This window comes from Tasmannia lanceolata, unplaced genomic scaffold (assembly GCF_043159265.1).
Source record: "Tasmannia lanceolata isolate RefF3 unplaced genomic scaffold, GAP_Taslan_0.1 ptg000005l, whole genome shotgun sequence".
Lineage (NCBI taxonomy): Eukaryota > Viridiplantae > Streptophyta > Magnoliopsida > Canellales > Winteraceae > Tasmannia > Tasmannia lanceolata.
Window position 1 is genome coordinate 17,522,456 of NW_027518682.1, and position 25,596 is coordinate 17,548,051.

The 25,596-nt window shown below is 39.8% G+C and overlaps 1 protein-coding gene and 1 long non-coding RNA gene across 2 annotated transcripts; both read left to right on the forward strand.

The window, feature by feature from the left end:
• The first annotated feature begins 2,443 nt into the window (after positions 1-2,443).
• Positions 2,444-3,900, forward strand: LOC143876747 (uncharacterized). The gene is made up of 2 exons (XR_013250465.1): positions 2,444-2,606; positions 3,323-3,900. It is a non-coding gene; the product is annotated as an uncharacterized LOC143876747 (long non-coding RNA).
• Positions 3,901-20,033: 16,133 nt separating this feature from the next.
• LOC143877767 (DELLA protein GAI1-like) lies at positions 20,034-22,498 on the forward strand. Its single transcript, XM_077379988.1, has one exon. It carries the CDS (start codon positions 20,562-20,564, stop codon positions 22,260-22,262), a length of 1,701 nt encoding a protein of 566 aa, XP_077236103.1. The 5' UTR covers positions 20,034-20,561; the 3' UTR covers positions 22,263-22,498.
• The last annotated feature ends 3,098 nt before the right edge of the window (positions 22,499-25,596 follow it).

Sequence of the window (25,596 nt, forward strand, 5' to 3'; positions counted from 1 at the left end):
GAACAAAAATAAACTCAGGAACCAAAAATAAGCTTGAGAAGAATTTTTTTCTACCCAACAGTTCAAGCAACCAAACAAAGGTTTTATTTTTTCCCACCATAATCCGATCAACCAAACATGGGATTTTTATTTTACCAGGATACTTCTAGGACTTTTTTTTTCCCACCTATCTCCCAGAGTATTTTTTTCTCCCACATAACTCCCAGGAACAAAAAAAACCCAGCAACCATACAGAGGTCGGTTGGATGTCTGATTAATGCAGAAGAGGATCTTAGCTTTGCGCGTAAGGAGTATTTCAAAGGGAAATGTTATCAACACTACTGTATTTTGATGATCACACTCTTCACTTTATTAAAAGTACGGTATGGCCCGCACCATAGGATGATCTAAACCGTCCATTAGATGGGTCACAGCCTAAATAGGTTGTGCCCCAAAAATTATTTCCATAGAGGGTTAGGATCAACCCTCTAACATCAGATCGGAGGGTTAGGATCAACCTAAGAAAATGATTTTTGGGGCACAAACTATTTAGGTTGTGACCCATCTAATGGACGGTTTGGATCATCCTATGGTACGGGCCATACCGTACTTTTAATAAAGTGAGAGTGTCATCATCAAAATACAGTAGTGCTGATAACATTTCCATGGAATGTGAAAATGGTAAAAGTTTGGGGCTTGGGGTTTTCGATAGCCGATTATAGCCGTTGAAAGTACAGCTAATTACAGCTGTAAAGTTTGACTGTTTGACCGTAACCGTTAGCTGTCCTTAATCTGACTTCGATCCAACAGTTGGGCCGTCTCACATGTGGATACACGGCCCATTTACTTATATGTAAGGTCACATGTGGGTCGATGGCCCATTTGTGTCGGACTGTGACAGAGATTTCCGGCTTTCCGCACACTTTGTTAGGACGAGCGTGTCAGGGTGTGAAAATGGAGATTTCCAAAAATCATTTATGTAATCTTCTACAGATCGGAGGGTTAGGATCATCCTATGGAGATGATTTTTGGGGCACAACCTATTTGAGTTGTGCCCAAACAGATGAACGGTTTGGATCATCGAGAAAAGTGGGCCATACCTACTTTTTTCAGACTTCACTTGTTTTCACGGCCACCCATTATATAAATTCTCGTGGATCATATATCACGCTGCCTCATAATACTAATTCGAGACCTTGTAATCGATCCTCACCATACACGTGGCAATATCTATTATACCCTGTAAATAGATGACCAACAACATTCAATAGAAAAATAACTCTTTCTACTTTTGTCACCAATGGTAAAGGAGAATTTATATGATGGGTGGCCGTGAAAACACGTGAAGTCTAAAAAAGTAGGTACGGCCCACTTTTTTTGATGATCCAAACCGTTCATCTGTTTGGGCACAACGAAAATAGGTTGTACCTCAAAAATCATTTCCATAGTATGATCCTAGCCCTCCGATCTGAACTGATCTGAATATGAAGATTTCCAAAAATCATTTATGGAATCTTCTACAGATCGGAGGGTTAGGATTATCTTATGGAAATGATTTTTTGGGCACAACCTATCTACGTTGTGCCCAAAGAGATGAATGGTTTTGATCATAAAAAAAAGTGGGCTGTACCTAGTTTTTTTGGAGTTCACGTGTTTTCACGGCCACCCATCATATAAATTAGCCACCCATCATATAAATTATCATGGTAAAGATCATTTGGTCTATGAGACTATGACTCGAACATGTGGTGGAACGGCAGACGTAGAATGGGACCTAAGAAGCTTAGTAGGAGGTCGTAATTGAAAATTAGAAACATTTTTCTCAATATTCTTGTCGTAATTAGCCTCTGTCAAAGATTGAAGGCCCCAGATATAATGGACATACCGGACCCATATATCAGAAATATTCCAAATTATTCTCGGATACCATACCCTCTCCGATACCATTATTTATTCACCCATATTTAAAACCATGATCTCAATGTGCAAGGCTTGGATGGCCATTGCTCCCCATTGACTAAAGATGCAATCCTCGGGGAAATGATGTACTCGCCCACTTTTCTTCCTCTGCCCACCTCCTTATAGTCGAGAAAGAGTAGTCTTAAATACACTATAGAGGTTACTTAGGAAAGAAAAGGGGGAGGGGGTGTTACATACCACTTCACTAATTATATCTTTCCTCACGAAATAATTCATGCTTAAGGGTGCATTTGGTCATCAACTTCGATTTTGCACTTGTGCTCTTTCAGAGGCTCCGACTCGTGTATCGGGTATTTTTCATAACAAATGACTAAACACGTACAGTTCCACACATGACGCTAGTGAGATGGTTGTTAGGAACATTCCTAAATGGAGGTTTCTTCCTGTAACATCTCCCATAATCTTTTTGTGATGAGTTTTTTATCGGACATACAAAATATGTATAGCATAAAAATATCACAAGAAATCTCATAAAAAGGGGGGATGTTTTTGGCTCTTCATATACCATATGAGAACTGATAAATGAAAGCGCCCAACCGAGCAAAGCATCCAAAGTAGTTGTTGCTGTTGGAGCACGAGCACACTGTGGGGTTTTGTCTAACACGAGATGCTCAGATGATGTCTCTTCCCCTGCACCAACTAAGACAGTACGTTTTTTATTTTTTTAGAAATGGTGTGATTTATTACAGAGGCAAGGCCACGGCACGAGACAAACATGGGCCAAACTAGAGCCATTAGGGTCCATTTGGATGCACCAAAAAGTACGAAAATCAAAGTAAAAGGACACATTTTCCAAGTCCTTAACGCTCGTTTACACGGTGGTCCTTGATGGCTACAAATCTTCCAAACGTGAGCCATTTGGCCTTGTTTGACTTTCCTCTCAAACAATAGAGAAAAAAAAAAAAATAGGAAAGAAGAGAAATGGAATCCATATTCCTTCCCGTCTACGTCTACTTTATGACTTTATGACTTTATGTGGTGCATGAAAACAAATAAAAATTTAAAATTTTGAAGTATTAATGGTGCAATAGATTTTAAAATGGGTTGATAATACGAAGCGTGTAAGATTGTTATCAAATATTGATTAATATAAGATTAATATCTGCACTCAATGGGTCATGAGAATATAAGGAAACAGATTTTAAAGCATTGAAAATATAGTTTGGGCTGATTTATGAAACTTCAAAATGCCAACAGAGTTTGATGCAAGTATGCAACGAAGACAGATTTATTATAGTGTAAACTTCTCAACGAAAAGATTCAAGATGATAGCATTTGAGTAAGATCTAACCCTAAAGTAAATCACAGACATAAACAAAATAAATGAATAAGGGAATTAGAGATCAGTCCTTCCCTTTTGCAGGATCACGAGTGGCCAACGAGCCGGCAAACCGCAAGAGGAGAATGAGGGCCGCTGCTATATGAAGGGGGTGTTTGAAGACTTTCAAGATGGAGCTTGAGCTGCTACCCCAGAATTGATCAAATGACGAAAATGAAGAAAAAAAGTAGAAAATAGAGAAGAAGTGCTTAAAATGAGAGCTTGTTGATGTGGGTTTCTCTTGTGAGAATGTTGTGTTTGTAAAGGACCCTTGTATGGGTTTTTGTAGAGTGGAAATGGGCAAAAATAGCCGCTGGGGGAGGAACAAGTGAGAGGATATTAGGGTTTTTGAATAAAAACGGATTTGGGTTGGTTTAGGGAAGAAAAAAATTGATTGAAAATCAAGAAGCAAGCTAGACTGATTGCGATTTTGGGTTGAGATGGAATGTTTGGCCAATCATCTTTGATTTGCATTGATTCTTGCCTTTCGACGAAGGTTTTTAGAGGAAGACATGGGATTTGGGGCTTTTTTTGGATAAAAATGAAAATGGAAAGAGAAGTCTTTGTTTTAGGGCTGATGGCATAGTTTTGTAAATTTAAAGAAGTTCGATGTTTTTTGTTTACTTAAAGGAGAGTGGCAAGGGCTCTAAGTAAATGAAAAATGAGGGCTTTTCAATTGACTTTTGCAAAGAGCAAAACCGGGTTTTTTTTTTTTTTTTTTTTTTTTAATAATTGGCATGCCTACAGCCCGTTTGAATGCAAGTGACATAGAAAGGAGAAGGGAAATAGACTGCCATTCCTTTTCTCTTGATTTGGAAGGAAAGTTGAATTAAGGCCTTCAGTAGGAAAATTCACAGCCAATAAAGGGATTGTCATGTGAATAGTAAATGCAACCAAACAACAATAGGAAAAGTAAATATGTCCATTTAATTTGATTAATTTTTCAAATTTTGCCTCAACCAAACGGACCCTTAATCTGTTTGAATTGCATGAAAACCATTTGTAATGAAAAATTTTTAATCGGGAAAGTTTTTCTTTCCACAAATCAATGGGAAAAACATGATTATAGTCAATTTAGACAGATATCATCATAAACTGAAGGTCCTTCTTTAGATGCTAGGAATATATTTGCATGATTCTGTGGCTATGGAAGATCGAGAGCATGGCCTATCAAGTGAACGGGAAAGTGAGCCCAGCTACACCTCATTGGCCATTGCATTACAACAACAGCATGAATGCGAAGTCATGCCTCTCAAACATTAACTCAAGTGCGAACCTTGACACGGTTGGATCTGTATGTTTCGATCACAGTCAGCCTTAAGAAAAGTATGACTCACTCAGATCCCTAGGCCGGCCCCAGCCAGTTGTACCCCATTTTAGTAATTGAGCTTTGAATGCTGCCTTTAAAAATGCTGCCGAGCTCTGCCTCGACACCCAATTGCATGTTCTAGGACAGTCTGCTCTCAAGCCCACGATAATAGCAACTTATCATCTTGGCCGTTTATTTACTCCCACCATGTTTCCAAAGAATGTCCGAAGGCAAAACAACCTTGCAACCTAAAGTTTTTATGGAGCTGTAAATAAGAAGGTGGAGTTAATTAAAGACATTAGAGCGAAAGACTCTCATTTCACAATCACGCTCAGATTCATTATTCTAGTGGTTGGTACTCCACAACGTGGAAAACAAAATCAAACCATATTTATAACATGAGCACTGCTAAACTGAAGTGTGCCCCCCAAAACCAGCTACAAAGGGTGGCCCCCATTGGACCATCTCACGAAAAATGCATTTATAATGGCACTGAAAATTATACAAATAAATGAACAATAAAAGCACTTTGGTGAGATGGTCCAATAGGGGTACCTCTATATCTTTTTTCTTTTTCTTTTTTAACCAGAGAGCTCTTCACTTTTGAATTCATCTAAATCTTTGAAGACAATTAGTTTTCTGCACCTTTACTTTATAGTCATACTAGGCATGTTTCTTTCCATTGTCATTTGCTTTCTTTCCAAGAATTTTTTTTACTGGAAAACCTTTCTCTTTATACCTCATGTTTTGTTTTCATAGTGGGGGACCTAAAATTTTAGACCCAAACATAGCATGGGTGGGGCTTACATTTTGACTTATCTCTGGTAGGCCCACTATTTTACACCTAAAGCTATTCTGGGTGGGGCCTAAAATTTTTTAGCCATGCCTAGCATGAGTGGGGCACACCATCTACACCTCATGTTTTGATGTGGTAGGCCCACCGTCTGCACCCAAACTCATACATAAGGTTGGGCCTACCAGTTTACATCTCATGTTATTGATGGGATGGGGCCAACATGATGGGATGGGGCCAACATTTTTATGCCTCATGTTTTTTTATAGGATGAGGCCTGCTATATTATAACTCAATTTTATATATATATATATATATATATATATATATATATATATATATATATATATATGAGAAAACGGTTCCTACACATATGTGTAGAGAGTTCTCTACACATTAGCTTAAAATACAGTGGGGGCCCACATTGTTTGGGTGATCCAAGCCATCCATTTTAAAGGCCCTCACATAGATAGGGTGTCCACAAAAAATCAGATCTATAGGATCATCCTAACCCTACGATTTGTGCTGGTAAAATGGATGTCTTTAAACCTTCACAAATTAGTCTATTTTTTGCCTCCACAGTTCGAATGGTTAAGATGATCCTATGGATCTGATTTTTTGTGGACACCCTATCTATGTGAGGGCCTTAAAAATGAATGGTTTGGATCACCCAAATAATGTGGCCCCTACTGTATTTTAAGCTAGTGTGTAGATAACTTATCTACACATATGTGTAGGAACCGTTCTCTCTCTCTCTCTCTCTCTAACCCCTCCATTTGTGGAGGACAAAAATGGGCAGATTTGTGGACAAATAATGTCTGTCCATTTTGACCTCCACAAATGGATGGGTTAGGATGATCCTATGGAGCTGATTTTTGGTACACACCCCATCTATGTAAGGGCCTTTCAAATGAATGCTTTGGATCATCCTAACAAAGTAGGCCCCAATGTGATATATATATATATATATATAGAGAGAGAGAGAGAGAGAGAGAGAGGAAAGTGTTGGTGAGCTTAAACGCCCAATCACATTGGGGCCTACTTTGTTAGGATGATCCAAAGCATTCATTTGAAAGACCCTTACATAGATGGGGTGTGTACCAAAAATCAGCTCCATAGGATCATCCTAACCCATCCATTTGTGGAGGTCAAAATGGACAGACATTATTTGTCCACAAATCTGCCCATTTTTTTCCTCCACAAATGGAGGGGTTAGGATGATCCTATAGAGCTGATTTTTGGTACACACCCTATCTATGATAGGGCCTTGCAAATGAATGGTTTGGATCACCACAGAAAATGTGGAGCCCATGTGATTGGGGCGCTTAAGCTCACCAACACTTTCCTCATATATATATATATATATATATATATATATATATATATATATAAGATTGTACGCTCGACCGTACCTAAAGTTAGGTACGGTAGAGTGCCAAATCACATGGGTCCCCCATTTTTGGTGGGCATCTAAACCATTCATTTGCAAGGCCCCATCATAGATAGGGTGCATACCAAAAATCAGCACCATTGAATCATCCTAACCCCTCCAAAACTGGAGGCCAAAATGGGCAGATTTGTGGACAAACACTGTCTGTCCATTTTGGCCTCCACAAATGGATGGGTTAGGATCATCCTATGGAGCTGATTTTTGGTATGCACCCTATCTATGATGTGGCCTTGCAAATGAATAGTTTAGATGCTCACCAAAAATGTGGGACCCATGTGATTTGGCACTCTACCGTACCTAACTTTAGGTACGGTCGAGCGTACAATCCTTTTTCCATCTATATATATATATAAAATTGAGTTATAATATAGCAGGCCTCATCCTATAAAAAAACATGAGCCATAAAAATGTTGGCCTCATCCCATCAATAACATGAGATGTAAACTGGTAGGCCCAACCTTATGTATGAGTTTGGGTGCAGACGGTGGGCCTACCACATCAAAACATGAGGTGTAGATGGTGTGCCCCACTCAGGCTAGGCATGGCTATAAAATTTTGGGCCCCACCCAGAATAGCTTTAGGTGTAAAATAGTGGGCCTACTAGAGATAAGTGCAAAATGGAAGCCCCACCCATTATATGTTTGGGTCTAAAATTTTAGGTCCCCACTATGAAAACAAAACATGAGGTATAAAGAAAAAGGTTTTCCAGTAAAAAAATTTCTTGGAAAGAAAGCAAATGACAATGGAAAGAAACATGCCTAGTATGGTACACGTGAATTTTGTGGCATGCTACACGTGACATGTACAAGTTGAGCCCCTTTTGTCGTGCCTAATGTATCACAACATCAGGCGCTGGTGTGACAAGCAATAGATCCGTTCCTTCTAAAAATAGTAATCGAGAAATGATGCATGTTAGCCGTTAGAAGTAATGTGAGGCTCTCTTAACACGTGTAGACGGGTGTTGCATGGGAGTTTGGATTTTCGTAAACTTCAAATTCGGTGCAACAAAATAAGATGCATTACGATATTCATGTGAGTCGTGTGAGCTAGGCCATATATTGATATATAGGACATTTCTAATCCTCGAACTCAGGGCTCGACTCAGAACTCACGTTGTTGGTCGACAACTTTGTTGTGGTTGCCCATATTGCAACCTAAGCTAGTCGAAATAAAACTGTAACAAAGCTACAGGGTGGAGCCATGAATTTACACTTGGGGGCCAGACTAATTTACACTTGCCTACATTGGGCATTGGGGGGCCATGGCCACTAAACTACCTAAGCATGCATGGCTGTAGATGCACCTTCAAAGGGATTTTTCAAGTCATTGGGGAGCCATGGCCCCCCTCATGCTAAATGTGCTTCCACCCTTGCAAAGCTATAAGATGATCAGATGAGGTAATCATATGGATAGATCGAGTTGGAATACAAAATACCATGGTTTCACATCTACGTTGTAGATTGTGAGCCCCAAACCGATTATTGTCATAATCTGAAACGAACAGGGGCCGAATAGGGCCTAAGGCCGTTTTCATTTTAGATTGTGACAACCGATGGTGAGGGCCCCAACTGATTATTGGCCCAAAATTAAACATAATTTCGGGCCAAGAATTGGTTGGGGCCCTCATCATCAGTTGTCAAGAACTCATGATCTAAAACGAATGGCGCCTAAGTATTAAATGATGGATGATTATCCGTCTTACATTCACTATGTTTCTCTTAATTTTTATAACAACTTGTTTAAATATCTGCCATTTTTTCCATGTATACCCTACGAAATAATTCTTGTACGGCGGAAAAAGTTAAAGATCTCTAGTTCGTGTTACATTTCGTGTATACACTAACTAATGTTCTCCAATTAAGTTTGTTAATTCTTCAATACAGCTGCAATAGAAAAGACAAAATTGATAATTCCACCCTGTCATTTATCAACGACGCATTGCGGCGCCCTTGCAGTGGGAAATGGCCATAAAAACACTAAAAGGGGGGAACCGTGGTTAGGCGCATTTCTCATTAATGATCGACGTCTACGTACTACGTTGATCAAAAGGTGTTATGTACGTGACTGTTTTAACAGTATAAATGCTTTTTGGGTTTTGTAAACGAGTGCCCACTTGTTAAGGTGCACTGAAAATGTAAATCTATGCAGGGATTAAGAGTTTTACATGGCTTTTGGGTTTTCTTTTTCTTTTTTCAAACAATGTGTAAATTTACATTTTCAATGCAGCACTCGTAACAAAACGCATGACTTTTCTAGTCCGCTTTGGTTTCTCAAACTACTAAACTGCGAGGAAATCATGGACGTTTCTGTGGGTCCATAACTGCCATCAGTTTTATGTCATGTGCCAAACAAGATATTAACTATATGTGGCCATCCCACACTAGGGTGGGAGGGGGATTTACCCCACACAAAAGGATTTTGCAAGTCACTGGGGCCTGGCCAGTATTAAGGTGACTATTTTGGACAAAGGAAATGAAATCAGCGCAACCATGTTTTGATAGTTTCACTAACTCGTCTTGTCTTTTAGTATTTATAGAGCCCATCGCAATTTATTAAGACATAGTTGTGCTGATATCACTTCCGTTTACAATCCAAAAGATGCACGTCTTCGTCTTCGCATCGTTTTCAAAACCTTCTATATTATAATGTAATAAGGAGGATACGCGGTTAGAGCCGTGTATTTGGGATTCTCCTGAAAACCAAGTCCTAACTACCACATAATCCGTCAATTATAACTTCTATCCCATTGACATGTGTACCGTCAAATCAGATTCACACAGATTACTACAATTTAATTGCAGGAATGTTAAATTGAAGGGCACCCCTGAAAAAACTAGCGGCAAGAGTGCCCCTAGATCCACCATGACACTAAATAGCATTTTTTATTTCTTTACTTTTCCAGCTCTCATTGCTATTATAAATGCACTTTTCTTATGTGGATCCAATGGGGACGGTGTTGCGGCTGGTTTTTGCAATGGTGCCCTTAAGTTTAGCATTCTTCAACTTAATAGTAGGAAAATACTATAAAGAAAGTTTTTGTTATGCTACTTCCTAAAAGATGCTTATTGGGCCCAAATCTCCCTCGCGGGAGGCGCCATCCATCCACTTAGATACCTCCAAACATTATTTGCATATGATCTTACGAGACTATGGTTTTCGAAGTTAAATATAATCATAGAGAAATTTTAAACTGAAGGGTGCCTTTGTAAACAACGGATCTCAAGGGCGCCTCCATTGGAACCGCTCGCCGAATTACATTTATAACGGGACGGAAAAATGCAAGATGAAGTATTGATGTGGATCCAATGGGGTGCCCCTACGCCTGGCTTTTTGCAAGGTCTCCCTTAAGCTTAGCATTCTCTATGAATTTATGCAAATAATGGTTTACTAATTTAGAAATGTGTCCCCTATGTTAACCATGGCCACCATGTTAAAATATTTTTATTTGCAAATACGAGCTACTCTTTATCCCCCATTTTTATTTTTATTTTGACTGGGTAGGCCTTTAATTTTATGAAATTTTCTACTCAAAAAGGTACTTTTATAGAGAGATTTGATCCCTAAAGGCATGTACAAGTAGGGTTGGCAAAACTATGGAGGATGCTTGCTCATTTACTCTTCGAAAAGGGCCCTCCAACAATTTTTTTGGCGAAGCACAGATCTGATATTATTAAACACTTGGTCTGGTTGGACCCAAAAGTAGAGAATCGAAATAAGAGTAATGATAAATTTACCACTTTATATTTTGCTGCCCCCTTTCATGACTTTATAACTAAAGTAGTAGTCATAAAGATATTAAACAGGGTGGCCATGGTTAACATAGGGGACACATTTATCATCGGCTTCAAAATAAAGGACTTGCATGATCACCGGGCAATCAGGTATTGGTATGGATATACTCATGCATGCATAGTTTAAAAACATGAAACTTGACTTGAAAATGGGTCAAGTCATCACTCCAACTAATGACTTGCTAAAACTCAATCATTTTTTTCAATTATTATATCGATAATTTCTAGATACATTGATATTTCTCTCATTAAAATGATTTTAGAAAAAATTCTCACATTATAATAATTTTACAAACACGAGTCATTGTGGTTTTGACATAGATAGTAGGTTCCAGACTTGTGGGTTTTTTTGTTTTGTTTTTTCATGTTGAGTTGTTGGCGAGCCAACTCATTTTACTAACGAGTCAAGTCAAATCAGTTAGTCTCAAGTTGACTCAACGAGTTTCAGTACTAATGTCTCTTACCACATCTTGATAAGCTAGGTGGTCATAACCAATAAAATAAAAGGGATGTTATCCAAACCCATCTCAGGTAGTTGTAATAAAACTTGACTTGTTGGGCCTTTGGCTTTTCCAAGTAATACGCGTATGGTATTAGACCTAGTGATATGGTGGGCCACTATTAGGTGGTTATAAGTCTTACGATGAACAAGTGGGGGCTGCTCACCATAGAATGATAAAAAACCTCATTTCCAACTATCTACTTATCATGTGACTTGCAAGACTTGTGGGGACTGTTCAGTATTCACCATTGGATAGCAAGCCAGAGTTTATGTTATCCTTACATGGACTTGTTATCCTCAGCTCATGTCAACCTTTGGCTTTAGATAAAATGTCACCAAAAGAAAGATAATCAATAGTGGGAAAGATTATTTTAAGATAAACTTACCAAACAGGACAACCAAACTTAAGAACAACTTATCCAAGGATTCCTATGGCCATAGTGAACATCTGTGGGCTTTCAGCATATTTGCACGGTGTAATAGAGAGTGCGTGCAAATTAAGGTCCTGTTTGTTTTGGATTTTGAGATTTGATTGAGTCTAAAGCTAAAGCTGATTTTTGGACTAAAATTTACATTTACTTTTTTTTTAAAAAAAAAAATGGTTCAAATTTATTAATAAGGAAAATTACCTTTACTTTTGAGTTTAATAATCAGTTTTGGACTCACAATCAATTCTCAAAATCCAAAACAAACACGGCATGAGGATTACTAGCTTCTGAATAAAACTCCTGAGCTGTGGTTGGATTGACAGAATTATGAATTACAATGAGCATCATATTTCGATCCCTATTCCTATTCTCCCTTAAATGGAATGATAAAAAATTAAAATTTTAATTCAAAAACCTTCTTGTAAAGATTCCATTATGACGGGGTACGTGGAATTAGATTACCAGCTGTTGGGGTAAAATTTTCCACCCAATGGGGGAGTTTGCATGTGGCACGAGGGGAACCTAAAGGCACCAAGGGTTAAAGGGTAACTTCACCACACTTCCAGAAACCCTAGATACCCTAGCCGCTTCAGCAAGATAAACTAGGAATCCGATATTTTGGGAAACCAGCCTAATTAGGAAAGTGTTCCAAAAGGTAAGATTCTCAAAATGACCAGGACTCCAGTTTATAAAAGGAGGACCAAAGTTCAAGGGATGCATCTGACATCTTACTTTCATATTCTTGAGTTCTTAGAGAGCTTAGCTCGTATTGTGGCCGTGTTTGGCATAGGCATTGGAGGGTTCCCTCAGAGTATGACTTCGATCCTCTTTCAGACACACTTCTTTGTACGCAGATCACATGTCATTTTTTTGAGAGCCAAGTTAGCACAATTTTAGTTCAGATTTTAGCCGAAACACCAACCCTTAGGGTGGAAAACAAATCCCAAGATTTTCCTCCACTAATTCCGTCTTGGTGTCAATTTCACCTCTCGATCCCGTTCTTTTTTTAACCAAATGCTGGAATTGGGCGCATTAGCATCGATACCGATTCCTGCACGTAATTCCGGAAATCCAAACACACACTTGGAGTGGATCACTAGACTGAGTCAATTCTGTCTTACCTCGGACAAATTCTCCTTTTGATCATAGTAGACTTGTGGCGCAGGCGGAAGAGTGCGGAATAAGCGAAGATCACCGTCTTCAACCAGTCGAAGAAAAGCACCGTCTTCTTTCAATAAATAACCCTTGAATCCACAGGAAGAAGATAAAACGAGTAAAACTAGAATTTGCATTCAAAATGTAATCTGCTTTACACAAACCCATCGTTCCCTATTTATAGATAATCTAATTCTAAACTCTATAACTAGCTAGAATAAACATTATCTTTAAGTAACATCAAGATAAACATTATCTTTATCATCCTATCTAATGCGAACTAACTAAAGAGATTAAAACAATTGAATCGTCCTACATTAACTTGGTCATTGCTTTCTTTTCTTTTTAATAAATCTCTTTAGTTAGTTAGAATTAGATAGGATAATAAAGATAATGTTTATAGAAAGAAAAGAAAGATTTATTAGAGAGAAAAGAAAGCCATGACCTAACAATTGAATCGACCGTCTTTCTAATAAATCTCTACCAGTTATAAATAATAAAAAAATAAAAAAAAACGTTCATACAACCATTTTTTAACCTCAAATAATGGATGTAAACTCACGAGTCACGACCACATTTTACGTGCAAGGAAATAGAGTCAGTGAAAGGGAAAATGAGGCATCTCATGGGTCCGATTGACCCGGATGTATGTAGGGGTGGCAAAATTGGCCGAACCGAACCGGAACCGAGCCGAAACCGAACCGAAAATTCGGTTTCGGTTTGGTTAAACCAAACCGATTCAAATTTCGGTTTGGTTTTGGTTCGGTTTGGGTATCAAACCGAACCGAAACCGAATATTTGCAATTATTATGAGTAAAGGGTGGCAAAATTGGCGGAACCGAACCGAAACCGAACCAAAAATTCAGTTTTGGTTTGGTTTTGGATTCAAATTTCGGTTCGGTTCGGTTTGGGGGTCAAACCGAACCGAAACCGAACCATTGCCACCCCTAGATATATGTGGCTTTTTCATTTTCTTTTTAATTATTCTTTTTTACTTTTTGGAAGAAGGAAGAGGAAGGTGGGCCCGCTTAAGCTACCTCTGTCCTGTCGAGTGTCGACCATGAATTCCTTGCCTTAATTAATTTGGATAGGCTATACTGATGTTGGCACTACCAATGTTTGATAATTGCAAAATCTCAGTTCGTCCTTTATAATTGAAACAGCTGTCAAAAGGTCCTTCCAGTTCCCAAAAGCTCTCGGAATGTAATTAAAAAAACAAAAGACAAGCTGAGTTTGTGCAATTATCAAAACATGGTAGTGCTAATCTTAGTAGCCTTTTGAGTTTTGCTATTGAATTGACAAGGGTAATTGGGGCATCTTAAAGGCAGGTGACCAGGTGCTACGCTCCGTCCCCGTTACTTGATGGAGTTTCTGCAGGGTGGGCCCCACCGCCTTGCCCTCACATGCCTTCGACACTAGAGTTGGGACCTCATCGTCCTTCCCTGCTTTCAACTCCCCAATAATACTAATGTTTTCCTTTCTGTGACAGCTGATTTGACCCCATTCTCATCTCTCTCCCTTCCTTTCATCCACCCAATTCAGGAAAAAAAAATAAAAAAATGACAGTGAGGAAAATTCAACGTACCTTTTATCCACATTAGCCCCAGTCCTGTGGGCCCCACCTTATGCGTGGAGGATATCATAGTTCTTGGTCGCTTCAACTTCAATTTGGATTAATGCGCCCTACCACAAATCAAATGGAATCCCCTTTATCGACCCTCCATTTTAGATCGAGCCGTGAGGATTACTGAGAATTACAGCTTACCATCATTCTTGAAGAAATAGCATTTGTAAGTCTAAATAGCAACTGCGCAACCATAGCCAAGATGAAGAGCAACACGGCTTCTTCAGAATAAAGGAATATTATTTGGACTTCTATTCCATATTCAATGGCTGGGGGCGCAACTTGGGCCATGCTCAACTACAACTCGTGGGTTTAACCTGATTTTGGCTCGGGTTGGGTTAGCATTGACAAAGCTAACCCGATTTAGTTTTGAGTCCAATAACCAGTCTTGGACTCAGATTCGGTTGTCATAATCTAAAATGAATAGACTTAGACGGTATAGATTATGGTTGAGAGATTTAGGCCATATTTGTTTAAGATTATTATAACCAATTGTGCATGCCAAACCGATTATTGGACTCTAAATTTTATTAAAATTTGAATCTAATAATCGGTTTAGCACTCACAATCGGTTGCCATAATCTTACACGAACATACCCTTAAGAGACAGATTGGATTAGGGTTGACCCATCCTCAACGTGAGACTTGTGAGACAACCAGGGGCGGAGCCAGGAATTTACACTTTGGGGGCCGGACTAATTTACACTTGGCTGCATTGCTAAGCATGCATGTACATCCATGCAATATAAAAGGGATTTTGCAAGTCATTGGGGGGGGGGGGGGGGGGGGGGGGGGGGGGGCGTCATTTAATCTTTTATACTTTAAAACCTCCCCTCACGTGTGGCCCCTCATTTTATGGGTTGGCCTACTCATGGCACATGTGGTCCTACTTCTTATACGGCCGGTAATGTTACCTCATATTGGCCTCAATCCCACTTGTTTAATTTCACATTTACCTATTCTATATACATAGAATTGCCAGTGGATTTCACGTCCGTCGTGACTAACTGCTATCACTCTTTTGTGAAGTGCTTAGATTAAAAAGGTTGTTTTTCTGCTAGACTAATCCAAGCCACTCACCGAAAAATTTAGACATAGATGGTGAGTGGGGGCCTAAAAAAAAAAATTCATGACGGCTACATGTGCGATGCGGAAGAAACTGGGAACGTTCCATCTAATTCAAACCGTACAGAGATGTCTACGCCACCCCACCCAAGTAGTTTTTCAATAACTTAGGTTCAAAGGAATGATAAAATGGACCAAAGTCCACTCTATGATGATTAAAAAGAGAGAGTTGAAACTCAATTAACCATTGAGAGAGAGAGAGAGAGAGAGTTGAAACTCAACTTGTATTACGTTCCTTGAGAGAGACAGGGAGAGAGTCGAAAGTAAACTTGTATTACGTTCAGAGTAAAAGCACTAAAGCTTCAAAGAAAGAATAAAAAAGACTACTGTTTCTAAACGTGTTGTACTTAGTTATTAGAGATTAACTCTAATAACTAAGTATCTTTAGAATTTTTAGTTCATGATATACACGTATTATTTGATTTATATGCAGAGGGATTTACTAGGGCCCATGGCAAAAGGCATTTCGCAGCTGGGCTATTGCATGTAAGAGCAGCCACCTCAGAGGAATTAAATGAATAAGACAAAATTTGAGCCTGTACGTGTGGCTGCACTCGCATACAACAGCCCAGATGCAAAATGCCTTCTACCATGGGCCCTAGCAAATCCTATATGCAAAAACGTACTTAGGTTTTAGAGTTGTAATTTGTTTTGTTTTTTTTGAGATGGTAAATTTTTTATTAAAAGGCGGGATCACAACCAAGGCAGTCATGGGCACACATAAAAAAGAAAAGAAGCAAACCAATACAAACAGAGCAATGCCAAGGCGGTCAGAAATCAAAAATCTCTAATGCCTATCAAGAAGCTCCATAGCGAGCAAGACGGTCCGCACCTTCGTTCACCGACCTTCTGAAGTGCTCTAGGATCTCATCAATGAACTCTGAAAAGCTCCAAGGATGGGGAGTTCTTCCATGCAGTGGCACATTTTGTATTTATAGAACTATATTTGAAAAAAGAATCCTAATTAAAAAAAGTGACTGATTTCGGTGGTATTGTTAACCATACAAAACACCTCTCTTCAAAGAATAGAAAACCTAATTTGCAGACTGCATATATAAATGAATTAAACTAATCAAAGGTCGTCTTTATCTAAATAAGGATAGTGCATGATGCCTAATCTAGTTGATTTTTAAAACTCAGTCATCTTCGATTTAATTGGCTATTTGTCTGATAATTCAAGAGCTGGCCAAATCATATAGACGTAAGAAAGCATGCCAAAGTAGCAATAAGGATTCCTCATACCAAGGTGGTGTATTGACAATTACATACTTGATTTTAGAGCATGTTTGGCAACTGTGAAAAATTATTCCATGGAATATTATTGGGTTCCGTTGTGAGAGATGGGCGGGCAAGGAGAGACTTGAGAGAGTGAGAGTGAGAGTGAGAGTGAGGGGAGCATGTAAGCTGCTTAATAGGTGGTAGGAGTGAGGGAAGCATGAAATGCCCCTGAAAAACAGAGAAAAAAAAAAAAACCCAAATTGAAGTCGGTATTTGTTTCAATGTTTATTTAGGGATTTCTTATCCTCTCTCTCCCTGCTATCTCCACCCATGCCCTCTAAACCCGCACCCGCGTCATCCGTACCTCTCTTTCACAGCTGGGCCATGAATATTCCATGAAATAATTTTATTGTGGTTGCCAAACTTGCCTTTAAAAACATAGGTTTACAGCGAAGGTTTCTTAGGGCTTTATGATTTATCTGCTGGGTGGCAGTTGTCGAGTCTGACTCAGAAATGCTCACTTCTGTTAATAATTTAGGTAAGTGTGGGCCTACTTTATCATGTACATTTTTGAGTCCTCTAACTTGGTGAATGGTTAATGGGACTTGGATCATATTAGGGTTAAATCACGTTGAATGTTACTTTTTTTTCTTGTTTCTTTAGCCTCATGGGCCCCACGCTATTTATACATGCCGTTGATCTAGTGGGTCAGGCTATGGGTTTTCTGGTTTCCCCATGATTCTCATGAAAATGGATGGCCTTAAATCCACAAGCAGAGAGTAAGAATTGTTACGGTGGTGGGGTCACGGGCCTTAAAAACATAGTAGGATGCAGGGCCATGTACCTTCACAAATAATAAAATTAAAAAAGAATAAAGAACTTCATATCGATAATGTTGCTCTCAAAATGTTAAAAAACAAAAAAAAAATTATTTTCTCCTTCAAGTAGCTTTCATAGAGCCGCAAAGGCACAAGACTAGGATCAATTTTATCAAGGAAGCTAATGGCAACGGAATCAAAATTGATTATTGGAATCAACGGAATCTAATTTAGGATTTTGAGAATTGATTTTTGAGTCCAAAAAATGATTATTGGAATCAAAATTGCATTCATTTTTAGTCTAATAAAAGGTTTCGGACTCAGAATCCGTCTTCAAAATAAAAAAACTAACCGGGATTAAAACACTTTCTAGGCTTACACCATTTGAAAATGGGTATAATTTTTACACTTTTATTAATCTTTAATTCCATTTCCTGCCGGCCAACGGAAGCCAAAGGATTTCCACTTTTTAAATCATAAGCCAACATAAAAAATTCCATATGAAAAATGGGTGCCCTCATTTAAAAATAAATAAATAAAGGGCGCTGATATCCCCGCCATCTCCCCCTCCCCCCTAAACGGATAAAATCCCCCCCCCCTGCTCTGTTTGGTTGCCAGTTTTTTTTTGTTCCTGGGAGTTTTGTGGGAGAGTAAGTTAAATTTTGGTCCCACCCTATGTTTGGTTGTCTTTTAGCACTAGGTTTATTTTAATCCCACTCTTGTAATGATTACTTGTGGGGTGAATTTTTTAATCCCACTTTTGTAATGATTGCCTTTTCATCCCATCCCAAGATAACCCCACGAACAAAAATAAACTCAGGAACCAAAAATAAGCTTGAGAAGAGTTTTTTTCTACCCAACAGTTCAAGCAACCAAACAAAGGTTTTTTTTTTCCCCACCATATCTCCCAGGGTATTTTTTTCTCCCACATAACCAAACATGGGATTTTTATTTTACCAGGATACTTCCAGGACTTTTTTTTTCCCACCTACCTCCCAGGGTATTTTCTTCTCCCACATAACTCCCGGGAACAAAAAAAACCTGGCAACCATACAGAGCGGTTTCTGTCATGGTTTAAAATTTCGACCGAAATCCGAAATTTCGGATTTCGATGGGGACCGAAACCGAGATTCACTGAAATTCAGAATTTTGCCAATTACCAAATTTTTGCCGAAATTTCGTTTTACTGCCATTTTTTTAATAAAAGAAAATTGCTACAAAATTTCGGCCGAAATTTCAAAATTTCAAACCAAAATTTCGATGCTTAATACCAAATTTCGGACCGAAATTTCAGATTTCGTCGGGGTCCGAAATGGTTACCGAAACCGAAGTTTTAAACCATTGTTTTTGTGAGAGTGGTTGGCTGCTTTAGGATAACTGAATAACGTTTGGGAAGGGGGGGCATCATTTCCCTAAATAAATCCCTATTAAAAAATTACCAAAGCACAAAAGCTAATGCATATACAAGAAATATTTATAGCTGATACCTTTGATTATTTAATTCTAATTTCGGAGATTCCAATCCTCTCGCTTTCTGAATCATGTTAGCGAAGGGCGTGGTGCTTTCAGCATAATAGCATATCCTGCGTTAAAAATTCATATCCAAGGTCACACATCGTCATTTTCAAAAAGGCAAGGGGCTGTTTCGGAATAAAATTGATGTAAATATCTTAAATGACTGGATCAGTAGTTAGGTTAGCAGTCAAAAATGATAGAGACGTTTTTAACGCGTATTTTTTCCCCCTTCTATTTGACCCTTTTTACCCTTCATTTATACAAAATAAAAACGGGAGAAAATTTTCTCCGAAGTAAAAACAGACGCGTTAAAAACCTTCTTTTTAACGCGTGCCACGGCGGAACTACCAAACTTCACCCAAAATCTGTATTACTTTCGCACCCTTGAACCAAAATTGACACATATGACATACTCTCTTTTCAGGGGTGCGAATTATCCTAGAGGGGTGCGAATTTATCATCGCCCATTACTATTTACTGCAGTAAAAAAGTAAAGAAAAGAAAATGCGAAAAAAAGACAAAAACAGGAGGATCCTGGATCCTGTTTTTAAGAGAAGCTGGTCAACATGCAGGCGTAGCTTTGTTAAGACGGTTACGATTTTCTTTTAAATAAAGAAATATAGAGAGAGAGAGAGAGAGAGAGAGAGAGACACTATTTTCTCTTTTTTTTTAATTAGGGAAAGAAAAAATATTTTAACGAAGACGGTCAGAAACGGCCAACGGAGTAACAGGACGAGATAGTCGGCCGAAACGGAACTCCGTCGCGATATGTAACGGGGAGTGGAGAGAGAGAGTGGGGGACCACGAAAGTAACCACAGGAATCTGGTCCAAACGTCAGGTTCACATGGAGAAGTGGGGCCCTCCCAATGTGTCAGTGCGGCGTAGCCTGTTTTTGACGTTGGAAATGAGAGGTTTGTGGGGACGTCACGTTCGGATGAGGACGGCACCAGAAGAAAATGGCCGTTCCTAACACCGTTACTTTTAACGGTGCCCCTTCAGTCACGCTCTCCACACCACACTTGGGTTTCAGGGCCCACCTCTGTCTCCCTCTAGTAATAATAGGATATTGGTTGAAAATGAAATATAAAATAAAATAAAATAAAAACCACCTTTTTTTTCTACGATTTATCTCTGACGAGTAGAGTTGGGAAAAAAGAAGAAGAGAGGGTTAATAATGTTAGGGAGAGAGGCTTAAAAGGTTGCAGTGGCGTTAGAACCCTTTTATTTGTCACTGGAGGAATCTCGCAGCTGGATGCAGAGAGAGAGAGAGAGAGAGATTTCAGAGAGCGAAAAAAAAAAAAAAAACTGGTTTTTTAGGGTTTCAATTGGTAGAGAGGGTTGTGGATAGAATCAATTCTGGTCTCTGTTCCCCTAAATTTTTTTTTGGTGAGGGTTTTTCTTATCTTCGTTGGAGGACGAGCCTGTCACGAGCGTTTGGTATTTCTTTTAGCAGATACTGATCCAGATCTGAGAAAATCAAACCATGACCAGGTACCTGTATTGAAAAAGTAGTGAAGAAAAGGAGAGTGTTAGAGAGAGAGAGAGATAGAGAAAGATGAAGAGAGAACATCAGGAAGGAATTAGTAGTAGTAGTAGTAGGATTGGGGATTATCCGAACGGGAAGAGCAAGATGATTTTTGAAGAAGGGCAGAATCAAGATGCTGGAGTTGACGAGTTGTTGGCTGCTTTAGGTTACAAGGTTCGATCTTCAGACATGGCAGAGGTGGCTCAGAAGCTGGAGCAACTCGAAATGGTGATGGGAAATGCACAAGAAGATGGCTTTCTTACTCATCTTGCTTCTGAAACTGTTCATTACAATCCCGCTGATATTCATAACTGGCTTGAGACCATGTTGTCCGAGTTCAACTCACCGATTCCTGATCCACTCGCTCCGGCTCCTACCTCTGAGTCTTCTACTATCACAACTGTTGATTTTCCTCAGCAGCAGAATAAAATATCTCAGATCTATGATTCCGACTGCGATCTGAGAGCAATTCCCGGCGAAATCGTTTTCGGACGAGAATCGGAAACGGAATCGGTTGTTACAAGAGAGAAGAAAAGGATTAAACCTACGATCGGACAAATGGCAGCAACAAACGATTCTGCTCGGCCTGTTGTTCTTGTGGATTCTCAGGAGAACGGGATTAGATTAGTTCACACTCTAATGGCCTGTGCGGAGGCCGTACAGCAGGATAATCTCAAAGTTGCGGAAGCCTTAGTGAAGCAGATTGGGGTTTTGGCCTCTTCCCAAGCGGGGGCCATGAGAAAGGTGGCTACCTATTTTGCACAAGCATTGGCTCGTCGAATTTATCGATTATACCCTCAAGATTCGCTCGATTCTTCATTTTCCGATATGCTTCAGATGCACTTTTACGAGACCTGCCCTTACCTGAAATTCGCACATTTCACCGCCAATCAAGCCATCCTCGAAGCATTCGCTGGGCAAACCCGAGTCCACGTCATCGATTTTAGTATGAAGCAAGGGATGCAGTGGCCTGTTCTTATGCAGGCCTTGGCACTCCGGCCTGGTGGGCCCCCGGCTTTCCGGTTAACCGGAATCGGCCCGCCTCAGCCCGATAACACCGACGCCCTCCAACAGGTTGGCTGGAAGCTGGCCCAATTAGCTGAGACTATCCATGTGGAATTCGAATACAGAGGGTTTGTTTGCAACAGCTTAGCGGATCTGGAACCCTACATGTTAGATGTCCGGCCCGAGTCCGAAGCAGTAGCTGTGAATTCGGTTTTCGAGCTCCACCGGCTTCTGGGCCGGCCGGGAGCTATTGATAAGGTGCTGACTACCGTGAAGGCGGTCCGGCCCAAGATCGTGACGATCGTGGAGCAGGAGGCGAACCATAACGGGCCGGTTTTCATGGACCGGTTCACTGAGTCACTCCACTATTACTCGACCCTGTTCGACTCGCTGGAAGGGTGTGGGATGTCCGTGCCTAATAGCCAGGACCAGGTGATGTCGGAGGTGTATCTTGGTAGGCAGATATGCAACGTGGTGGCTTGCGAGGGTGCGGAGAGAGTGGAGCGGCATGAGGCTCTGACTCAGTGGCGGACTCGGATGGGTGGGGCCGGGTTCACCCCGGTCCACCTCGGGTCCAACGCGTTTAAACAGGCTAGCGTGCTTTTGGCTCTGTTTGCTGGTGGGGACGGGTACAGGGTGGATGAGAACAATGGGTGCTTGATGTTGGGCTGGCACACTAGGCCTCTTATCGCCACGTCAGCTTGGCGGATTGCTCAACAAAACTGAGTCACTGAGTTGCGAGTCACTTTAATTGAGAGTGAAATCGGTCCGAGTTTAAATGTGAGAGAGAGAGAGAGAGAGTTTGGATGACATATTTGTGTCTCCTTTTTTCCTTTTTTTTAAAATCCTGTTTGTATTTTCTTTTCTGCTATTTTTATGTTGTTGTTTCTCAATGGGTCTCAATCTCAATGTGTATTTATATATATTTTTAATAAAAATGGAAGAGGCCTCTTTTTTCCTCATCACCAACTATGAAGGATATGGAGATTTAGAATGCAGAGTTGAAAGAGGAGGAGATTTTTGGGTGTTTTGGTGGTCTCAATCACATCTCTATCACAAAGGAGGGAAAATGCATAATCTTATCTGCACGAAAACAATTTTTTTTATATTGGGTCCCACTCTAGACAAACCACATGTGCATCCTGATGAGGTTTGCTGATCTGCTGGGGTGGGCCTTTACTGCCCCACAAGCTGACCCTTCATGCTTAATTAAGGAAGCTTGCTTTGAGAAATGTCCTAAAGAAATCCCCCCATCATCAATGGTTTAGGATCAGCTATATATTTTTAATAAAATGATAAGGTCTCTTTCAATTATGAGCCTTTTTTCCTTTTGAGATTTATAAGAAGTCTTAACTGTAAACCAGAAGGCAAAAGAGGCTAGGCTGGGTGCATGTCTATTATAAGTTTTAGTCAGCAAGCACCACTACCACTTTTATTGTAGAGGAAAAGCCCACTAATAGGTCTTTAGGCATTGGAGTACCAATACATATATATAAGCATGCATTTTGAGCAACAATGAGTGCTCTTTTGATTAGCAAAAGGCAACTTGTGCGGTCTGTCTCTCACCATTCAATGATTATTGGGTTTTAGCTATGTGGCTGCCTTTTCCTTATCCCCACACTCAACTTCCATGCTTTTCTTCTTTTTCTTTCTCTCCTTTCATCATTATGATATTCATCTATATCTCTCTCTACATGTTTATATCTTTCTTTGTCAACAAAGGAGAACAGAGGTATTTATATGGTAAAAGTGTTTGAGACGCCCACTCCCAAAAGTCATTGAGAGTTTTTTACGGTACAACCAACACATGTCGTATCCCCATTAGGACAGATAGAGTACCCACTTTGAAAACCCACTCCCAACTCTACTGAGAATCAAATTAGGTTGTGATGACGCCCAAAATCTGACTGCACAAACTAGCTTCGCAGAACCTGTAATCCTGCGCTCACAGAAAAAGCGTCAACGGGCCTGGAGTTGTGGCTCCGGACGGCCACTTTGACACTCAAGTGAGGGATGGGCAATCACAGACAATGGATGGGGAATGAGAGAGGGCTTAAGTCAAGTTACCAGACCAAAGGAGAAGAGAGGGAGAATTTCATCCCCTTGCTTGAGTGCGTAGTTCCCTTTTTTATAGGGGAGGAGATCCACGATCTTGGAGATATCAATCGTGCCTTTAATTTCGCCCACGTGGATGGTGATGGCTGGAGAATAAGATTGTGGAGATATCAATCATGCCCTGGATTTAGCCCACGTGGAGCGTGATGGCAGGCGAATAAAATCGTGGAAATAAGATTTCCGATGATTTTGGGCAGAGATTGTGGATGGTGACTTAGGCAGGATGTTTTGAATTTAAAAGCCGCGCCTTATGTGTAATGGCCGTTCGGATTAGTCCTCTGGGGTCGAGATATCCGCGATTGTGTTCCATTTCCCAGGTAACTCGATACCGGTCAAGGGAGAGGTATCGAGGAGGCCCGAAGTTGTTCGTTACCGAGTGTTACTGTGGGGGTTATATCGATCCAGTTGAGTGGTGGAGAAGAAGTTTGAGGGTCGGTACCGGATATACCGATTTTACCCCTAACAGGTTGAAAACCCACTCCCAACACATGTTGTCAAGTACCTCTCTCCCTACATTTATTTCTCATCATATACTCAAATCCCACAAGCCTCATAGCCAATAGCTCCAACAAAAACGCCTCATGACCATCTTCTTATCAAAATTAGATACAAATTACAGGGCTTTGCTTGAAATGAACCACAATCTCAGATCATACCCATGTTAGAATTCACTCTTACAGCAAGCAAAGCAACCCTCAACGTTCACAGACCTGCCTACAGTTGGAAATGTAAAGTTCACCTACTCCAAAATGGACAATATGCCGATCAAAGCTTGGAAGCAAACAAATTAACACAATTTTTTTACATCAATCAGCAGTTATGCTTTGAAGTAACCAAATTAACACCTTTTTTTAGGGGAGTCATAAATCAACTCCCCAAATTGATAAATCGACTCCCCATGTGTCTTTCTCTCTCCTCTAGGTTAGAGGGAGAAAGAGGAGAGAGATAGACACATGGGGAATCGATTTATCCATCTGGGGAGTCGATTTATCACTGCCCTTTTTTTAATATGAAGATACTTTCCCCATAGAGCTCCTTGATTGATCAATCAAACTGATGGGATTCCTGGAAAAGAAAAATAGGTCTCTTTTTACCGTCATAGAGAAGCAACAAGCCTTTCTTGGATCCATCTTCGGACTATTAAATGGCTCTGTGGAAGAGTTTAGATGGGTGATACAATTCAAGCTAAATTATTACATATTTTCAATAATCAATCAAGATGATGATGAAAAGAGAGTCAGAGAAAAGAAGCAAATGGTTATTTTTGGGAAGCATTCTCAACATAAATGCTTTGGTCGTTTCCAGTTACAGCTAGTAAACCTCAGCGGCTTGAACCAGATTCGGAAACACATGTTCAATGCTAGAAATGCACTTTCTTTCCGAGTAAAAAATTGGGCATAAAACAAAACTTAACCATCATTTAAACACTGCCAGGCACAAGAAACCAGAGCTGCAAAATATGCAATTGGATTGGAGAATTGAACAGATCTTCAGAGCCTTTGATAGTTTGATGCTCTCAAGAGGTGTGTCCAAAAGAAAAACTTTTCCAAAATTCCATTGTTTGATTACAGATGAAAAAAGTAACTTGAACTACAGCAGATCAACTTTTCCATGCTTTGCTTGCTGAAAAGTAACCTTCAAGAATGATATCCCTCTAAATGCCATAACTACATAATTTATCTCTAAATTGTGGAGATGAAACATTTCTGTAGGAAAAACTTCTCTACAAGAAAATGTTTTTCCAGCAATCCAAACTGGGCCTTAGCAAAAGAAGGAAAAGTTGACCATATGTCTCAATTGGAGATTTTGCACCACACATGCAAGCCTTTACATTCTCGTTGTATTTGTAATGGACACATGCGTCTCTCTTCTCCTTGTCACCATTCAAAATACAAAGAAAGAACTATAGTGCTACTTATAAACAACTATCTGTTACTTAGAAAAA

Coding starts and splice junctions, on each gene's coding strand:
- LOC143877767 (XM_077379988.1), top strand. CDS start 20,562: ATGAAGAGAGAACATCAGGAAGGAATTAGTAGTAGTAGTAGTAGGATT.